This window comes from Cygnus olor, chromosome 21 (assembly GCF_009769625.2).
Source record: "Cygnus olor isolate bCygOlo1 chromosome 21, bCygOlo1.pri.v2, whole genome shotgun sequence".
Lineage (NCBI taxonomy): Eukaryota > Metazoa > Chordata > Aves > Anseriformes > Anatidae > Cygnus > Cygnus olor.
The window spans coordinates 7,945,829-7,964,308 of record NC_049189.1 but is presented as its reverse complement, the minus strand read 5'-3'; the positions used below and the strand labels follow the sequence as shown (position 1 = coordinate 7,964,308).

General features: G+C 67.2%; 1 protein-coding gene across 8 annotated transcripts; it reads left to right on the top strand.

Annotated features, from left to right (window-relative positions):
* Positions 1 to 124: 124 nt before the first annotated feature.
* Positions 125 to 17,863, top strand: CROCC (ciliary rootlet coiled-coil, rootletin). Of its 8 annotated transcripts, XM_040533756.1 has the most exons (36): positions 645 to 925; positions 1,161 to 1,256; positions 1,345 to 1,496; positions 2,255 to 2,440; positions 2,535 to 2,618; positions 2,685 to 2,794; positions 2,872 to 3,037; positions 3,673 to 3,779; positions 3,873 to 4,079; positions 4,171 to 4,267; positions 4,708 to 4,803; positions 4,910 to 5,044; positions 5,448 to 5,626; positions 5,879 to 6,040; positions 6,555 to 6,699; positions 7,391 to 7,756; positions 8,445 to 8,638; positions 8,724 to 8,851; positions 9,130 to 9,242; positions 9,514 to 9,636; positions 9,718 to 9,852; positions 10,232 to 10,363; positions 10,459 to 10,697; positions 11,578 to 11,737; positions 11,873 to 12,040; positions 12,544 to 12,880; positions 12,991 to 13,118; positions 13,192 to 13,312; positions 13,767 to 13,930; positions 14,453 to 14,668; positions 14,760 to 14,960; positions 15,035 to 15,184; positions 15,797 to 15,988; positions 16,309 to 16,440; positions 16,977 to 17,134; positions 17,218 to 17,863. In XM_040533756.1, exons 3-36 carry the CDS (start codon positions 1,362 to 1,364, stop codon positions 17,324 to 17,326), a joined length of 5,475 nt encoding a protein of 1,824 aa, XP_040389690.1. In that variant the 5' UTR covers positions 645 to 925; positions 1,161 to 1,256; positions 1,345 to 1,361; the 3' UTR covers positions 17,327 to 17,863. The 8 variants fall into 8 exon arrangements, with proteins under 8 accessions (XP_040389691.1, XP_040389692.1, XP_040389697.1 ...); XM_040533757.1 differs by lacking the exons at positions 645 to 925; positions 1,161 to 1,256 and adding an exon at positions 125 to 433; XM_040533758.1 differs by lacking the exon at positions 1,161 to 1,256 and having other exon boundaries at positions 644 to 925; positions 13,192 to 13,303.
* The last annotated feature ends 617 nt before the right edge of the window (positions 17,864 to 18,480 follow it).

Genomic DNA, 18,480 nt, shown 5'->3' with positions numbered 1-18,480 from the left:
GGTGAAACCGTGTCGGGCCCGAGGCTGGAGCGATGGGTTTTCAGAGCGGGGATGCCTCCAGCCACAACGCTCGTCCTGCAGCCCCCAGCAGGGGTGGTGCCGCGGGGGATTTTGAGCTCTGATGGATTGACCGGCGCGTTTCCTTCCTGGGCGCACACCCTGCGGGCACCGTGCTCGCGGGGGCAGAAAGCAGCGCCCCGGGGTGACAGCAGCTGCCCCGGGGGCAGTCACGGTGGGGGAGCTGCGGCGGGGCCTCTGTCCCCGAGGAGGTGACACGGCTTCGCAGCGCCGAGCAAAAGGCTTCCCGCAGCAAGCTGGCATGCTCGACCCGGAGCTTTTTCCTGCCAGAGCAAACTCCTGGGCTTTAATGAGCTTAACGTGGCCGGGCTTCATTAGGGCTTAACGAAAGGGCTCCTTTCCCCAAGGCTACCAGGTAAAGGAGATCCCAAGCTCGGGGAGCTGCGCAGGGGGCGCATCGGGGGATGGCAGAGCAAAGTGAGCGCGTTTTAACCACTTTGGGGCACGGGGGGGGTGCTTGGCACTGCTGTTTGTTGTTTGGTTTTTTGCCCTACCAAAGAAATCTCCTCCCTTCCTGCTCTGCAAGCAAAAAGCCTCGCTTGCTTGTTTTGATTTGCAAAACTTCGGCTTCGCAAATATCCCGTGGTTTCTCAGCAAAGGCTGAAGCAGCGCCTGGCGGAGGCGTTAGGACCCCCGAGGCATGCGGACACAGCCAGGAAGAGGAGGGCCCCAGCCTGGGAGGGGAAGGCGAGGATTTCGGGCTAATCCTGGCCATGCATCCGCTTTCCGCTTGCAGAGCGGAAGCAGAGCCCCAAAAACCAGGCTGGGATGGGGGCACGGGGCTGCTGAAAGCAGAGGAAAGGGGGGGGAGCCCATGAGCACGCTGAAGTCGGAGGCTGCGATCGAGGTGGGAACTTGGTGCTCCTCTCGCGGGAGCAGCCGCCGAGCAGTTCTGGTGCTGCAATCGGCAGGTTTGCAGCGGGTTTTGCAAAAATCTGCAATCGCAAAATCTGCGGTCGTAAAGACTGCCATCGCGGGAAATGCAACGGCAAAAGCTGCTGCAAATCTGCCGCCACAAAAAATGCAACGGCAAAAGCCGCTGCAAATCTGCCGCTGCCCAAATGCCCCCGCGGTTTTTGCAGTTGCAGACTTTGGGTTTTGCGGTTGCAAAAAGCGAGGCTGAGCTGCTCTGGGGGACCCGGCCTGGGGGGAAGCATTTGCAGCTGGGGGAGAAGAGGGTGAGGGAACAAAGCAGCTCGTGGTGGCAAGGCGCAGGGATCCCTCCTGCGGCTGGATCCTTCCCCTGAGCCCTGTCCCCTCCCGCAGCGGCCGTCCCCGGGGCCATGTCCTCGCTGCTGTCCCTCCAGGAGGAGAACCGCATCCTGCAGCAGGAGCTGTCGCGCCTCGAGGACCTGCTGGCTCAGAGCCGCGCCGAGCGCGATGAGCTGGCCATCAAGTACAACGCCATCAGCGAGCGGGTAGGTCGGCTGCCCGCCCGGCCCCACAAATCCACCCGTTTTGGCCCCAAAACGCATCTCCCCAGCGTCTCTGGGAGCTTCTGCTGGCGCCGGGCGGTGCCAGGGTGCCCGGGGTGCGCGCAACGTCCCGGTGATGGAGATGTCGGTGCCTGGCGTGCTGGGACTTGTCCTGTGGGATGCACAAAGCATCCCCACACCACCCCCGTGGTGTTCACCCCGCTGCCTTTTTTCTGCACCGTGGCAACAGGGGCAGAACAAGGCTTTTGGCCGGGCAGCCGTTGCCTGGGGAGATGCAAAACTTGGCTGGTGCACGCTGAGCTCGGCCGGGGCAGCCCAAGCTGGGGGGCTGCCTGGCCTTTTGGGGTGCAAACCCCTCCGTGCGTGCCTGGTTATTAAAAACCCAAGCAAACAGCCCCAAAAATACCCAAAGGGAAAATTGCTGCCTCCCTCCCCTTGTGGCCAGAGTGCTGAAAGATGCTTTAATCAGCAGCAAAACGGGTGCAAAGCTGCCGGGCCCCCCAGTCCTTGAGGCTGGGCTATTTCTCAAAGGCAATTTCTTATAGCAAAATGGGGTGTGTGGGGTGTGTGTGAGTGTCTCTGGTTGCTTCGTCCGTGCGGGGTTTGCAGCTGCAGGACAACTCCAAAGCAAGTCCGAATTTGCCGGGTCGGGGTGCTGGCACACGGAGGGGGCCGGGGGCGGTGCTTTGTGTTTAACGTCCCCAAACGAGCGGCGCTGGGGGTGCTGCACCCCGCGGCAGCTGGAGCAGTCCCTGCGGCTGGAAGCGGGCGAGCGGGACGCGGCGGAGAGCCGGAGCCTGGCGCAGCACAACATCGAGCTGCGGCGGCTGCTGGACGAGGAGCAGGCCGCCTACAAGCGCAAGCTGCAGGCGTACCAGGAGGGCCAGCAGCGGCAGGCCCAGCTGGTGCAGAAGCTGCAGGCCAAGGTGGGTCCCCGCCGGGGGGACGGGGGCGCTTTGGGGTGGGGGGGACGCGTACCAGGGGTGGATGCCCCCCCCCCCCGCTGTCCCCTCCACCCAGGTGCTGCAGTACAAGAAGAAATGCGGCGAGGTGGAGCAGCAGCTGCTGGAGAAGGCGACGGAGCTGGAGCAGGAGAGGCTGACGGTGAGCGGCGGGGTCCTGCCCCGGGTATCCCGGTGTCCCCCCCCTTTGCCCGCCAGCACCTCTAAGGGGCTGATGTCCCCGCAGAGCCAGCTGGACATCAGCGGCTCGCAGCTGGAGGAGGAGAGCAGCAACGAGCTGGAGAACGCGCTGATCCGGCTGGAGGAGGAGCAGCAGAGGTGCGTGGGGGGTTCCCGGGGTGCCGGGTGCTGCGGGACCCCCCCCGGGGTCACCCCCTGGCCCTGCACCCCCCCAGGAGCAGCAGCCTGGTGCAGGTGAACTCGATGCTGCGGGAGCAGCTGGAGCAAGCCAACGTGGCCAACGCGGCGCTGAGCGAGGACATCCGCAAGCTGACGGCCGACTGGACGCGGGCGCGGGACGAGCTGGAGCAGCGCGAGGCCGAGTGGAGGCGCGAGGAGGAGGTCGGGGACGTGGGGCTGCGGGGGGGGGGTAGAATTTGGGGCCCCGGGGGATGCGGCACAGAGGGATGCAAAGCAAAGGGGGGGCTGCACGGGGAGGGATGGGGCCGAGGGTGATGCAAGGCAGAGGGGTGCAGGGGTGCTGCAAGGTGCGGGGCTGCGGGACCCCAGGGGGTGTTGCGTGGGGGAGAATTAGGGGATGCTGCGTGTAGAGGTGCAGAGTGGGGGGGCTGTGTGGAGGGGGCTGGGGGCTGAGGGCGATGCAGGGCAGAGAGGTGCAGCATGGGGAGGGCTGTGGGACCACGAGCAACGCTGCATGGAGAAGAATTTGGGGCTGCAGGGCGCGTGGCACGGGGAAGGGGTGCGGGGCAGGAGCAGTGCTGCATGCAGAGGGGCTGTGGGGTGCGGGATGCAAAGCAGGGGGAGGCCGCACGGCGCGGGGCACGGTGCTGGGAGCGGGTCTGGGGGCTTCAGGGCACGGCGCAGGGAGGGGGCCGAGGGGCTGAGGGACGTGGGGGTGCTGCCCGGCTGCCTTCAGAGGGACGGGGGCTGTGGGGCAGAGGGGTGCAGCACGGAGGGCACCCTGGTGCTGCTCTCCTGCCCCGATCTGACCCCGCCACCGCTCCATCCCCACGCAGTCCTTCAACGCCTACTTCAGCAATGAGCACGGCCGCCTGCTGACCCTCTGGAGGCAGGCGGTGGCTTTCCGCCGCCACTTCGGCCAGCTGCGAGCCGCCACCGAGAGGTCCGGGGGCTGCAGGGGATGGGGATGGGGGGGGGGGGACGGGGACATCGGGGGGAGGCCACCCCTCTCATCCCCATCCACCCCCTGGCGCAGGGACCTGGCGGAGCTGAGCCAGGAGGTGTCCCGCGCCGGCCGTGCCGCCCACGCCGCCTGCGTGCAGCTGGGTGCCCACCTGCGGCTGGCCGAGGGCCGGGCGGGCGCCGCGCGGGAGCAGCAGGCGCAGCAGCTGGCGCAGCTGGAGGAGCAGCTGGCGGCGCGGGCGCGTGACGCCGAGCTGGAGAAAACCGCGCTCGGGGACAGGTGGGGGTCCCGCGGGGCGGGGGTGCAGGGCGGGAGGCTGCCGGGGGGGGCTGAGCGCCCACCGATCGATGCTGGGCGTCGCCTCGGCCAGGCTGGCGGAGCTGACGGCGGCCCTGGAGCGGCTGCGGGAGGAAGGTGGGGAGAAGGAGCGGGCGGTGGCGGTGCTGACGCTGCAGCTGCAGAAGATGGTGAGTGCGGGGGTGGCGTTTCTCGCATGCTGGGAAGGGCGTGCGCCCGGCTGCGGTGCATGCTGGGGTGCAGCGCGTGCTCAGACGTGACCCACAGCACACGCTGGGCTGGGCTGCGCACCAGGGCACGGTGGAAGCTGCGTGCGGTGCACAGTGCACACCAGCACCCTGTGCACACCGGGGCAGGACACACGTGAAACCACGATGCGCGCAGGGGTGCAGGATGCTACGCCCAGCCAGGACGCGGTGTGCAACACGGCACACGCTGCACACCGGGGTGCGAGGCGTGATGTGCGCTGGGGGAGCAAGGCGTGATGCACGCCGGACACTTTGCACACCAGGGTGCGATGCGTGCTGCGTGCCGGGGCACGCTGTACACCCAGGGCGCGGTGCACGTTGCACGCCAGCCGTGCGTGACGCCGCACCGCGGTGTTTTGCAGGAGGCCTCGCGTGCTCAGGAGCCGTCAGTGGAAGAGGTGCAGGCGCTGCGCGCGGAGGTGGAGCTGCTCCACCAGACGCTGCAGGACGTCACCCAGGTGCCCCCAGCCCTCCTCTGTGCCCCCACTGCTGCCACCCCCTCCGTGCCTCAGTTTCCCCTCCCGTGGTGGTGCCACAGCAGGGCGCTGTCTTCGTCCCTCACAGGCGGTGCTGGCCGATGACCCCGGGTCCCCGACGGAGCCTCCCAGGCTCCCCTGCCGCAGCCTCTCGCCCGCTGCGGCCGCGGCCACGCTGGGGGCTGTGCACGGAGCCCTGCGGCGCCGGCACTTCCAGCTGCAGGTGAGCGAGGAGGAGGAGGAGGAGGAGGAAGATGGACATGGGGGAAGACGGACGGGTGGATGGATGCGCGGAGGATGGATGGAGGAGAATTGGGGACGGATGGTTGGGAGGACAGACGGACGGGAGGACGGATGGAGGGGCATGGGGACAGGTGGACGGATGCGTGGAGGATGGATGGATGGACGTGGGGCTGGCTGGATGGGAGGGTGGGTGGATGGATGCACAGAGAATGGATGGAGGAGAATGGACGGATGGACAGACAGATGGGAGGACAGATAGATGGAGGGACACGGGGTCAGGTGGATGGGAGGGCGGGTGGATGGATGCACGGAGGAAGAATGGAGCAGAAGGGACAGATGGGTGGGAGGACGGAGGACAACCGCTGACCCCCCTGCTCCCCCAGGAGGCCCGGGAGGCGTCGGGGAGCCTGCGGCGGGAGCTGGGGGACAGCGAGAGCCGGCGGGCGGCCCTGGAGCAGCGGCTGGAGCAGCTCAGCACTGAGGCTGGGGGCTGCCGGCGGGCGCAGGATGAGGCCCTGCGCGAGGCCGCCCGCCTGCGCGCCGACATTGAGCTCCTCCGCAGGTACCCCCCGCGTGTCCGTCTGTCTGTGAGCGCCGAGCTGTCTGTCTGTCTGTCTGTCTGTCCATGGCCTCTGTCCCCGCACGCCCTCCACCTCCACCCGTCCATCCCTGCACATTCCGGCCTGTCCACCCGTGTGTCCCAGCGCACGCAGCCCTCCGCACCCCTCCTCTCCATCCCTGCCCGTCTGTCCTGTCTCTCCGCACGTCCGTCCGTCTGTCCCCACGCATCCTGGCGTGTCTGTCTGTCCGGCAGCGAGCGGGGCCGCGTGGAGCAGGCGCTGGCGGCGGAGCAGGCGCGGGCAGGGGTCCTGCAGCGCAGCGAGGCCGAGCTGCAGCGCCGCAGCCGGGGGCTGGAGGAGCAGCGGGACGAGGCCGCCCACGCCGCCGAGGCTGTGCGCCAGCAGCTGGAGCACAGGTGGGGACCCCCCCCGGTGCCGTGACCCCCCCCAGCCCCGGGTGGGCGCTGCAAAACAACGCTCCTGCCCCTGCTCTGCCACCCTCCCCAAAAAGAGGCTGCTCCCTCCCTCAAAGGGTGCTGAACCCCCCCCGCCCCATGGGGCTGCAAAACCTCTGGGGGTGCTGCAGAATAGTGCCTTACCCTCTCCCGTGGGTGCTGCTCCCCCGCGGGTGATACCCCCAGGGGGTCCTCCCCATCCAACGGGTACCCCCCCCCCCCAGTTGGTGCTCTCCCCCCAGTGGGTGCTCCCCACCTCCCATGGGTGCTGCCCCTCAATGGGTGCCCCCCCCGTGGGTCTCCCTCAGTGGGTGCTACACACCTGTTGGGTCCCCCCCCGCAGTGGGTGCTTCCCCCCAGCGGGTGCCCCCTAACCCTAAAAACCATAAAGTCCTAACCCTAAAAACCCTAACCCTAAAAACCCTTACAACCCTAACCCTAAGAACCATAAAATTCGCCCCGCGGGTGCCCGCAGCCAGCAGCAGCTGGAGCAGCTGGAGGGGCAGCGGGCGGTGGCGCAGCAGGAGCTGCTGCAGGCGCGGGAGGCGCTGAGCCAGGCCCAGCTGGAGGCCGAGGTGGCGCGGGGCGAGCGGGCGGCGCTGGACGAGGCGCTGGCACAGGTGGGTGGCAGAGCCCCCTCCCCCCCCCCCCCGTCCTCCCCGGGGACGTCTGTGTCCCCAGACCCTGTACGCATCACCCCCCGGAGACATCCGCATCCCCCAAATGGCACGTGTGTCCCTGAGCGGCTCCCTGGGGACAGCCGTGTCCCCAAGCTCCCCTGCGTCCTCCCTTGGGACATCCAGGTCCCCAAACCCCACGCGCATCCTCCCTGGGGGCCATCTGCACCCTCGATCGCCCTGCGTGCCCTGTGGGGCTATCCGCATCCCCAAATCCCCCTGCATCCTTGGGACATCTGTGTCCCCAACCTCCCTGCATGCTCCTGGGGCCACCTACGTCCCCAAAACCTCACATGCATCCTCCCTGGGGACACCCACACCCCCAGCCCCTCTGCATCCCCCCTGGGACCGTGCATGTATCCCCAGCCCCTCTGTGCATCCCCAAACCTCATGTGCCTCCTCCCTGGGGCTGCGCACAACCCCAGATCCCTGCGTGTCCTCCCTGGGGACGTCCGGGTCCCCAAACCCTTCTGCAAATCCACCAACCCCATGGGCGCTGTCCCTCGGGACAGCCACATCCCCAGCCCCCCTACACGCTCCCTGGGGACATCCACAACCCCAAACCCCACTGTGCATCCTCCCTGGGGCCGCCCCCCCGTCCCCAGCCCCTCGCAGCAAGCCTCGGCCCCGGCAGGCGCAGGGCAGCAGCGCGGAGCTGGAGGCAGCGCTGCAGGAGGCGCGGGCGGAGGCAGCCCAGCTGCGGGAGGCCCTGGCACGGGGCAGCGAGCTGTCGGCCAGCCTGGCCCGGGATAAGCGAGAGCTGAGCCGGACCCTGGCGGGGCTGGAGGAAGAGCGGGAGGCTGCCGGGGAGGCGACGCGGGCGCTGGAGGGGCTGCGGGCCCGGCTGGGGCAGCTGGAGCGAGGCCGCAGGGACGTGGAGGCCGAGAGGCTGGGCCTGGAGCGGGCGCGCAGGGCGGCGGAGCGGGGCTGCGAGGGGCTGCGGGCAGAGCTGCGGGCACTGCGCGGGCAGCAGCAGCAGCTGCGGGAGCGGCTGGGGCAGGTGCGGGGCTGGGGGGCAATTGGGAGGGGTGGGGAGGGCGCTGGGGGCAACTGGGGGAGGTGGGGAGGGTGCCGGGGGCAATTGGGGGAGGTGGGGAGGGTGCCGGGGGTAATTGGGGGAGGTGGGGAGGGTGCTGGGGGGCAATCGGGGAAGGTAGGGAGGTACGGGAGAAAATTGGGAGGGTGCTGGGGGAACTGGGAGGGTGCAGGGTGCAATTGGGAGGGATGGGGAGTGTGCATGGGGCAACCTGGGGAGGTGGGGAGGATGCAGAAAGCAACTGGGAGGGTGCTGGGAGAACTGGGAGAGTGCAGGAGGAAACCGGGAGGGTGCAGGGGGCAATTGGGAATGATGGAGAGGATGCAGAGGGTTACTGGGATGGGTGGGGAGGGTGCTCAGGGCAATTGGGAGGGTGCTGGGGGAGCCGGGAGGATGCAGGGGGCAACTGGGAGGGAGGGGGAAGGTGCGTGGGGCAATTGGAAGAGTGCTGGGGGAACTGGGAGGATGCAGGGGGTAACTGAGAGGGAGGGGTTGGATGCTGGAGGCAACTGGGAGGGTGCTCAGCTCAGCCAGGAGGGTGCGTGGGGCAACGGGGAGGGCGCAGAGGGTAACTCGGAGGATGGGGGAAGGCTCCTGGGGAGCAAGGGGGACCGGGCGGAGGCGAGGGGTGCCCGTGGTGGTGTGGCCGCAGGCGCTGGAGGAGCAGAGCGCGGCGGGCAAGGCGCTGGCACAGGCCCGGGGCGAGCGGGAGCGGCTGAGCGCGGCGCTGGAGCGCGCCACGCAGGAGCGCGAGGGGCTGGCCAAGGAGGCGGCCAGCGTGGCCGTGCAGCTCGCCGCCACCCAGCGCGACGCCCGCGCCCGCGGCCAGGAGGCGGACGGCCTCAGGTGGGTGCCCCTCGCCCCAACCCGCCGCCCTCCCGCCTGCCGCCCGGCCGCGTTTTCGGCAGCGTGTGTCGTCCCGGCGCGGCAGGGCGGAGAAGGCGGCGCTGGAGACCGGCCTCTTCGAGGCGCAGGAGGAGCTCGGCCAGCTCCGCGCACGCGGCCAGCAGCTGGAGGCCGAGGGCCGGGCCCTGCGCGTGGCCAAGGAGGGGCTGCAGGGTGAGTGGGGCGCTCGCCGTCGCGCGCAGCCTTGGTCACGGCGCTTACCTGCTCGGTTTTGGGGCGGCAGCCTTGGCTGCATCCCATAGCATCTCAATTTTGGGGTGGCATATCACTTAGCTCGGTTCTGGGGGCCAACATCCTTGGTCACATCACTTATCCGCTCAATTTTGGGGCGTCATCCTCGATCACGTAACACCCTCATTCCCACCCTCATTCCCACCAATGAGGGACACCCTCATTCCCACCACCCACCCGCCCAATTTTGGCCCCGGCAGAGGAGCTGGGCGCCGTGCGGCAGCGGCTGGCGGCGGTGGAGCAGGAGGCGGTGACCCTGCGCGGGACCCAGGTGGCACGCGAGGACGAGCTCGAGCGGCTTCGGTGCGAGAAGGTGGGCACCGCTGGGCTCCGGGGCGATGCTGATTTGGGGGGGGGGGGGGGGGGGGGGGGGGGGGCCATGGTGATTTGGAGGGAGGTGATGCAGATTTGGGGCAGGGCGGTACTGAATTTGGAGAGCAGTGCTGGTTTCGGACGGCAATACGGAATTTAGAGCAATATTTCTGAGGCGATGCCATTTTGGGGGGGTTTGCCAAATTTCGGGCTGATGCCGATTTTGGCTCGATGCTGATTTTGGGGGGACCGGTGCTGCTTTTGGGGCGCAGCGGGAGCTGGATGCGGAGCGGGGCCGGCTGGTGCGGGAGCAGGAGGAGCTGGCGGCCGAGCTGGCGGCGGCGCGGGCGCAGCGCGACGAGGGGCTGCTGCGTGCCGAGAGCGAGAAGCAGCAGGTGGGTGTCGGTGCGTGTTCCCCCCCCCCCCCCCCGTGTCCCTGCTGTCCCCCAGCCCCGGCTGAGCGTGTCCCCGTGCAGGCGCTGGCGCTGCAGGAGGAGGAGAAGGCGGCGCTGGCGGGGACGCTGGCGGGGCTGCAGCAGAGCCTGGCCGAGGCCACAGCCGAGCTGGAGCGGCAGCGGCACGAGGCCACCGGGCGCCATGAGCAGCAGCAGGTGGGTGAGGGGGGCCTGGGACCCCCCCCAGGCATGGCACAGGCTCCTCCACTGCAACCCCCGTCCTCGGGCATCCCCCTCGTTGCAATGCCCCACGTCCGGGCGTACCCCCAGTGCCCAACGCTCTTCTGCCCTGCTGTGAGCCCCCCAAGCCCCCACGATTTGCAACCCCCCCCCCATCTCCCCAGCCTTGCAACCCCCCCAATGACCCTTCTCAATTACAACCCCCTGGTTGCAACCCCCCCCAGACATCCGCCCCGATCCCATCGTAAGCCCCCCAGTTTCCAGCTGCCCCCTCCCCACTGCACGCTCCCCCGTTCCCAGCCGGGGCGGGGGGGGGGGCTCGGGGGGGCTCAGATGTTTGTGTCCCTTCCCGCAGAGCTTGGCTGCGGAGCTGCACAACCTGCGGGCGCAGGCGGAGGCCGCGGCGGAGGCCCACGAGCGGGAGGCCAAGGCTCTCCGCGAGCAGGTGACGGCGGTGGCCAAGCAGCGCGACGGCGCCCTGCGGGAGGTGAGAGAACCCCTCCGCCCCCCACCGACCCCTTCCCATCCCTTCCGTCCTGCCCCCAAAAAGCCCCATTCCACCCCCTGAATCCCCGGCTGCAGGCGGAGGAGGTGCGGGCGCAGCTGCAGCTGGTGGCGGAGGCGCGGGCGGCGGGGCAGCAGGCGCTGCTGGAGGCCCAGCGGGCGGCCCAGGAGAGCCGGGAGGGCCGCGAGGCGCAGCGGAGGCAGGCGCAGGAGGCGCGCAGGGCGCTGGGCGACGAGGCCAGGGAGAAGGAGGCCCTGCGGCGCTCCAACGAGGAGCTGCGGGCGGCCCTGCGGCGCGCCGAGGGCGAGCGCATCAGGTGTGGGGGGTGCTCGAGGTTGGGGGGGGTGCTGGGGGCGATGCTGGGGGTCCCCCGGAGTGGGATGCTCAAGATGGGAGAGGCACGGGAGGGGGAGCTGTCCTGCAGGGCGATGCTTGGGGTCGGGGGATGCTCAATATGGGGAGTGCAAGGGGTGGTGCAAGGCATCGGAGGGCGATGCTCGGGACCGGGGGGATGCTTGGGATGGGGGGGTTAAGCTGAGCAGGATGCCTGGGACAAGGGGATGCCCGAGCTGGGAGATGGTGGAGTGGTGCAGTGCCTTGGAGGGCAATGCTCAGGCTGGGGAGGATTCTTGGGACAGGAGAATTCCCCGTTTGGGAGATGCTTGGGACGGTAAGATGCCTTGGAGTGATGCTTGGGGTCGGGATGATGCTCAGGGTCAGGGCGATGCTCAGGATGGGGGACAGTGCTCGGGACAGGGGAATGCCCAGTTTGGGAGATGCTTGGGGCGGTGAGATGCTTTGGAGGTTGACACTTGGGGTTGCGGTGATGATGAAGATAGGAGGATCCACCAGGGACAAGGGGCTGCTCGAGCGGGGAAACGCACGGGGCTGAGCAATGCCCTGGGGGGGGAGACGCTTGGGATCGGGGCGATGCTCGGGACAAGGGGATGCTCAAGCTGGGAGACACACGGGACGGAGCGGAGCCCTGGATGTGTGGGGCTGTAACGATGCTCAGGACAGGAGGACGCCCCAGAGCAGGATGCTCAGGATCAGGGCGATGCTCAGGATGGGCCCGGGCCGGGGAAGGGGTGCCCAGCACGAGCAACACTTGTGGCCAAGACGATGCCTTGGTGGGGGGACGGGGAGGACGGACACCAGCCCCCTCCTCCGCCAGCCCCTCTCCCCCTCGTTGGCAGCCTGAAGCGGGCCGGCGAGGAGAAGGAGCAGCGGCTGGCGCTGCTGGCGGGCGGGCAGGCGGCGGCGGCCAGGGAGACGGAGAGGCTGCGGGGGGCCCTGCGGCAGCTGGAGCACGACCGCCTCGAGGCGCGCCGCGAGCTGCAGGAGCTGCGCCGGCAGGTGAGGAGGGGGCGGCGGGGGGACCCCCGCCCCGGCTGGGACAGTGCTGGGTGTGTGCGTCTGTGTGTCCTGTGTGTCCGTTTGTCTGCCTGTCTGGAGCCGCCTCCCCCAGCCCCGCATCGCTTCCTCGGGCAGGTGAAGGCGCTGGACAGTGAGAACAGCAAGAAGAGCAGGGAGCTGGAGGAGCTGCAGGCGCGCGTGGCCCTGGAGGAGCAGCGGGAGGAGAAGAGCCGCCGTGAAGCCTTCGGCCTCAGGAGGAAGGTGGTGGAGAGCGAGGCTGGCATGGAGGCCACCAGGAAGGAGGTGGGGGCCGCTCGGTCCCGCAGGGTCCCCAGGTGTCCCCATCGCCACCACGCGCACCCCGTGTCCCTGTGGGTGCCCCTGCTGCTCCGTCGCTTGGTGCCGTGGGTGCCCCCGTCACCCCCCCACTCGGTTCCCGATGTCCCCATTGCCCTACTGCTCTGTCCCCAGGGGTCTCCACCCCTCCTTGCTCCATCCCCTGCATCCCAATCACCCCACATCGTCTGCCACCTGCATCCCTGGGCATCTCCCATGCCCCATCGCTCCATCCCGGAGGGTCCCCCAGCACCCCATTGCTCTGTCCCCCTGCATCCCTAAGGGTCCCCCATACCCTGTTGCTCCATCGCCTATAACCAAGGCACCCCCCCGTGCCCCATCGCTCCATCCCTTGCATCTCCATCACCATTTTGCTCTGTACCCTGCACCCTGGGCATTCCTTGTTTCCTCCAGCACCCCGTCTCTCCCTGCCCTGCACCCCAGCCCTACCCCTTGCCTCCTTACCCCAGCTCCAGCACCTGCAGCAGAGGCTGTCGGAGGCGGAGGGCGAGTTCCACCAGCGGGAGAAGGATCTGTCCCGCAGCCTGGAGGAGGCCCGTGGCCATGAGAAGAAGCTGCTGGCCGATGCCCGCAACCTGCAGCTGAAGATGGAGGCGGCGCGGAGCGAAGCGGCCGAGCTGAGCCTGCGCCTGAGCGCGGCCGAGGGCCGGGCGCAGGGGCTGGAGGCTGAGCTGGCCCGCGGCGAGGAGCAGCGCCGGGCTGCCGAAACGCGCCTGGGCAGCCTCCAGTCCGCCCTGCGCCGCACCATGGGCATCGGCCGGGCCCGTGCTGCTTCCCTGGGCAAGGGTGAGAGCATCCCGGGGCTGCCCTGCACCCTAAACCTTGCTTTAAGGCCCCATCTGGTGGCGTGTCCCCCCCCCACTTCACCCCGTGCCACCCCATCCCTCTCCTTCCAGGCGGTGCCACGGAGGGGACGGGGACCCCTGGCTCGTCGCCGGACCCCGATGCGGCCACCGAGCCCGAGGCGGTGCGGGCAGCCCTGCGGGATTTCCTGCGTGAGCTGCAGGACGCCCAGCGGGAGCGGGTATGCCCTTCCTCCTGCCCCTGCCCTGCACGTCCCCAAAAAGCTCCTTTCTCGCCCTGTTTTCTCACCCCAGGAGGAGCTGCGGGCGCAGGTCTGCAGCCTGGGACAGCGGCTGGCAGAGGCAGAGGCGGAGCGGGACGGTGCCGGTGCCCGGGCGCTGCAGCTGCAGAAGCTGGTGGCTGAGAGTGAGGAAGGTGATGGGGGTGGTTTTGGGGTGGATTCCCCCAGATTATGTGGTTTTGGGTGCTGCAAGCAGGTTTCATCTCCCTGCGACGTGTGGCTGCTTGGGATTTGGGCACGCGGCGGAGCATCGTGGCCAGTGGGTGCTTTGGGGGAAAATGGGGTGGGGGTGGTGATGCTGCACTCAAATGCTGCATGCTTTGTGGGTTTTCCCCCACACACGTCCCAAAAATACTAGTAGAACTGCTAAAAAACAAAACAAAATAAAGCATAGTCCCCGTAAACCCCGGTAAAATTGGAACCCCCCTGTGCACCCCAGTAGAACCGGTAAAACCCCCACGCATCCTGCACAAACCCCGGTAAAACTGTCCGACCCCACTCGTGCATGCCCCACGAGCCCCAGCAGAGCCCCGTGCGTGCCCCACGAGCCCCAGCTGAGGTTTGCAACCCGCGGTCTGGCTGCGGCAGGGCGGCGGGGCGCCGACGGCAAGCTGGGCAGCGCGCAGGCCGCTCTGCTGCTGCAGGAGGAGACGCTGCGGCGGGGCGAGCGCGAGCGCCGGGCCCTACTTGAGAAGGTGTCGGCGCTGGAGCGCAGCTTGCACGCCGCCGAGGGCGAGCGCCGCTCCGCCCAGGTGGGCACCTGGGTCAAAACCCCCACCTCTCCCACCCCGCCTCGGCTGCACGCGAGCTGCACGCAGCCTTGCATGCAAGATGCATACGAACTGCAGGCGCACTGCTTGCCAGCTCGTGCACAAGCTTCCATGCTAGCTGCTTGCAAACAAACTGAATGTAAGCTGCTTGCAAGCTGGCACACAAACTGCCTGCAAGCTGCTTGGAAGCTCGCACGCAAGCTTGTATGCAAGCTGTACGCAAACTGCTTGCAAGTTTGCATACAAATTGCATGTAAGATGGACATAAGCTGCTTGCAAGCTTGCACACACAAACTGCACGCACGCTGCTTTCAAGCTTGCACACAAACTGCACACCTGCTGCTTGCAAGCGTGCACACAAAGTGCCCTCAAGACTCTTGCAAGCCTGCACACAAAGTGCATGAATGCTGCTTGCACTTGCATGCGAGCTTGCATGCTCACTGCTCGTAGGTTTGTGTACAAAATGCTTGCAGGCTTGCACACACGCTGCTCCGTCCCTTCCAGGAGAAGATGAGCATGGTGAAAGCCAGCGAGGCCAAGCTGGAGGAGGACAAGCGGCGGCTCAAGGAGGGGCTGGAGGCTGCGGAGAGCCGCGGAGCCCGGCTGGAGCAGCAGCGGCGGGCGCTGGAGGATGAGCTGCAGCGGGCACGGCTGGCCCTGGGCGAGCAGCAGGCGGAGGCGCGGGTGCTGCAGGACCGCGCTGAGCTGCTCCAGAGGCAGGTACGGCCGGCTTGCAATCCCCGCGCTCGCTAATTGCCTCCTGAGCTGAGCTGCGTCGGTTTTTATCGGTTTCCCACCCCGCTGGGTGCAGCTCGGGGAGAGCGAGCAGCGCGCCAGCGCCTTGCAGCTCTCGGTGGAGCGTCTGAGCGCGGTGCTGGCGGCCGAGGCCGAGAGCAGCTCGAAGGACCGTGCCCAGGGCTCGCCGGTGACCGACGGCAGCTCAGCCCCGCAGCGCCTGCTGCAGCTCCAAAGCGCCCTGACCGCCGGCGAGCTCGACCGGCGGATGCTGCAGGTGGGCACGGGCACCCCGGGGTGTGCAGGGGCCCCCCCCCGCGCTCCGTGTCACCGTGTGTGTCCCCACGGCAGGAGATGCTGGATGCGGCCCGGCGGGCGCTTTCGGAGGCGCGAGAGGAGAAGAGCGCCCTGCGGGAGCAGCTGCGGGTGCTGCGGGGAGAGCGGGCGGCACTGGAGCTGCGCAAGGAGGAGCTGGAGGCGCAGGTCCGGCGGCTGCAGGAGGTGGGAGCCCCCAGACTGCTGGCCTTACCCCTGGGGTGCACCCTGTGCCCTTCTGCCCGCCCCGTACAGCAACCTATTGCCCCTGCACAGTACCCTATTGCCCCCATGCAGCCTCTTTTACCGCCTTCCAGCCCTCTTTGCCCCCCCACCCTCGACAGCACCCTGCACCCTTTTGCCTGAACCATTTCCTCCCCTCCCGTGGCACCCTTCCTCTCTGCGCAGCACCCCACTGCCCCCTGCAGCACCCCCTTGCCCCTCCACGTAGCCTTCCTGCAGATCCCTTTTGCACCCTTGCAACCCTTTCTGTCCCTACACCCTTCTGCCTCCCTGCAGCACTCTTTGCCCCCCTGCAGCAACCTATTGCCTCTCCATGCAGCCCCCAACACCCTTTTATCCATTCCCCCCCCTTGAAGCACCCTCTCCCCCCATGCAGCCCCCATTTCCCACCCCCTGCAGCCCCCTTTTGCCCCCGTGCATCCCTTTATACCCCCCATGCAGCTCCCTGAACCCTTTTGCCCCACCTTACAGCCCCCTATTGCCCCACGCAGCCCCCTCCCTCCCCCCCGGGAGCTGCGGGGTGTCCGATCCTGCCCCCCCCCCCCCCCGTTGCAGATGCTGTTGCAGCAGGAGGAGAAGGAGGCGGCGGCGCTGCGGGGGCTGCGGGCAGAGAAGCGGGGGCTGCAGGAGCGCGTGGGCAGCCTGCAGAGCTCCCTGAGCCAGCTGGAGGCCGAGCGACGCGAGGCTGAGCGCTCCTCCCTGCGCCTCGAGAAGGACAACAGCGCCCTGAAGAAGACCCTGGAGAAGGTGAGCGCCCGCCGCCCCTCTTGGCACCCTTGGGTGCCCTCGGGGTTGCCCCCACACCCGTGCACCTCTAGGGACACAAACATGCCCCCCCCCCGATGGCTGGGCACCCAGGCTTGGTTCGCCCAGGATCGGAAGCGGATTGAGCGTAGCTATAAAGAATGTCCTAATAGAGCAAAATTATTTCCCGAGCACAAAACACGCTTCGTGCAACGGCGGCACGGCTGCGCAGCGGGTGTGTGCGCCTGCACGCGTGCGTTTTGTGCACCGGAGCGAGGCGTGTGACAAAAGCAACGGGTTGTGCCCGCTTCTTGTGCGTGCAGCTGGCGCGGGAGAAGCTGAAGACGCAGGAGGACTCGCTGCGGCTGGCGGTGCAGAAGGGCCGCCTGCACCGCTCGCTGGGCACGGCCGAGCAGGAGCTGGCGGAGGCGCAGAAGCACATCCAGGTGCTGCGGGTGGGTGCCCCCGGGCAGGGGCCGTGGCCTCGTGCAGAGCCTTCGGCTGGCGGGTGCGCGTTGGGTGCAGGCAGTGGCACCCCGGGGTGCTGCTTGCCCGCTTGGTGCAGCCTTGTTTTGCACGGGGACGGTGCTGGGCTGCTTTTGGGGCTTGCTTCAGCTCGGGGAGACGCTGGTGCCTGCACAGGGCTGGTGCTGGGCTCCTTCGGGGGCTTATCGCAGCTTGCAGAGACGCTGGTGCTTGCACTGGGGTGGTGCTGAGCTCCTTTTGGGGCTCTCCCCAGCATGGGAAGATGCTGCTGCTTGCACTGGGATGCTGCTGGGCTCTTTGGGGGCTTGTGGGGAGATGGTGGCGCCGACACCAGGATGCCGCGGGGCTCTGATCTGGGGCTTGCTCCAGCTTGTGGGGATGCTGGTGCTCGCACTGGGGTTCCGCTGGGCTCTTTTTGGGGCTCAGCCCACCAGGGGGAGATGCTGGTGCTCGCACCGGGGTGCTGCCGGGCTCTTTCAGGCTCCTCCCAGGCTCCCCACCTTAGGGCCGCCCAGTGCCTGGTTTTGGGGTGACCCCCCCCCCCCCCCGGCACTCACCCAGGCGCGGGTGTCGGTGCTGGAGCAGAGCCCCGGGGCGGCGCAGCAGCAGCAGCAGCGGGCGCTGGATGCCCATGACCGTGACCACCACCCCCTGGAGCAGCAGGTGAGGGGGGGGGGCCGGGGCCGTGTTCCCCCCCACCCCCGCAGCCCATCCGGGCCCCCCCCACACTCATGCCCCCCATGCAGGTCGCGCTGCAGCAGGAGCAGGAGGCGCAGGAGCCCCGCCGCCACCCCAGCAGCATTTAGGGCAGCCGTGGGGCCGAGCAGAGACCGGCGCGACTCAGCTCACGGGTGAGGGGCCCGCTGTGCTCAGAAAACACCTGTGGTTTTTTTTCTCGACGTTCCCAAATCCCACTCTTTTACAAAAAGAAAAAGCATTGTGTTGCCGCTGAGACAACACTAGCATATTTTTGATACAGGTAGGGTTTTCCCCCCATTTTTTCTACTGCAGTTTTTTTAACCAGGGATTGGAAATAGGACTTTCTGTAGTCCTGGGTGCCATGTGCACATAACGGGAGCAGCAGGAGGGCCGTGGTACCTGAGCTTCCAGTGCTGGCCCTGTGGCGGGATGCTCAACGGCTCCTAACTTTTCCTAACACACTCCTCTTTTTTTTTAACAAAAACTAGTTTGTGCCAGTTTTTTGCACAAGTTATGCAGGACAGGGACTGTTATTTTTTTTTTCTACCACTATTTTTGGAGACTGTTTTTGTTTCTTTTTTTTTACTGGTGCTATTGGGGTCCGAATTTGGAGCTTGAGCCAGCAGCAGGCGTGAGCGTGGCCCCAACCCTTGTCCATCCCATCTAACCCTCTATTAAATGTGCAGAAACCCATACGGGCAGCCTGCGGTGAATTATTTTAGCATGGCAGCATTTTGGGGTGGCGGTGGAGGTTCAGGATGCATAACAAATTATTATTATTGTTATTATTTATACCTCCTTGGGGGAGAGCTGCAGCGCTTTGCACAAGAGCTGCAGGGGAGATGCTCAGCATGTGTGAGCCACGCACAACGGGGCGTACGCACGCTGCAGGAGCTGCCAGAGCTGCACAGGGCAAGGAGAGTACCTGCGACGTAGGAACAAATTCCATATAAGAGCTACAGCCTAGGTGAGAACTACGCTATAAAGTGAGCTGCACGCTGTAGGACAGCTGCGTGCTATGCAGAGACTAGATGGGACGTGAGTTATGGGCTGTATTCGTACCTGCTACAGTGCTGCACGCTGTGTTAGAGCCCCACACCCTGTATGGGGGCTGTATGAGCCCTACATGCTGTGTAAGACACCCACACCCTGTATAGGGGCTGTATGAGCCCTACATGCTGCCTAAGAGACCCACACCCCATGTGAGGGCTCTAGGAGCCCTACACGCTGTGTAAGGCTGACACCACACTGTAAGAGCTACAGGTTGTAAGGGCAAGGCACACTACATGAGAGCTGCACCCCGCTATTTT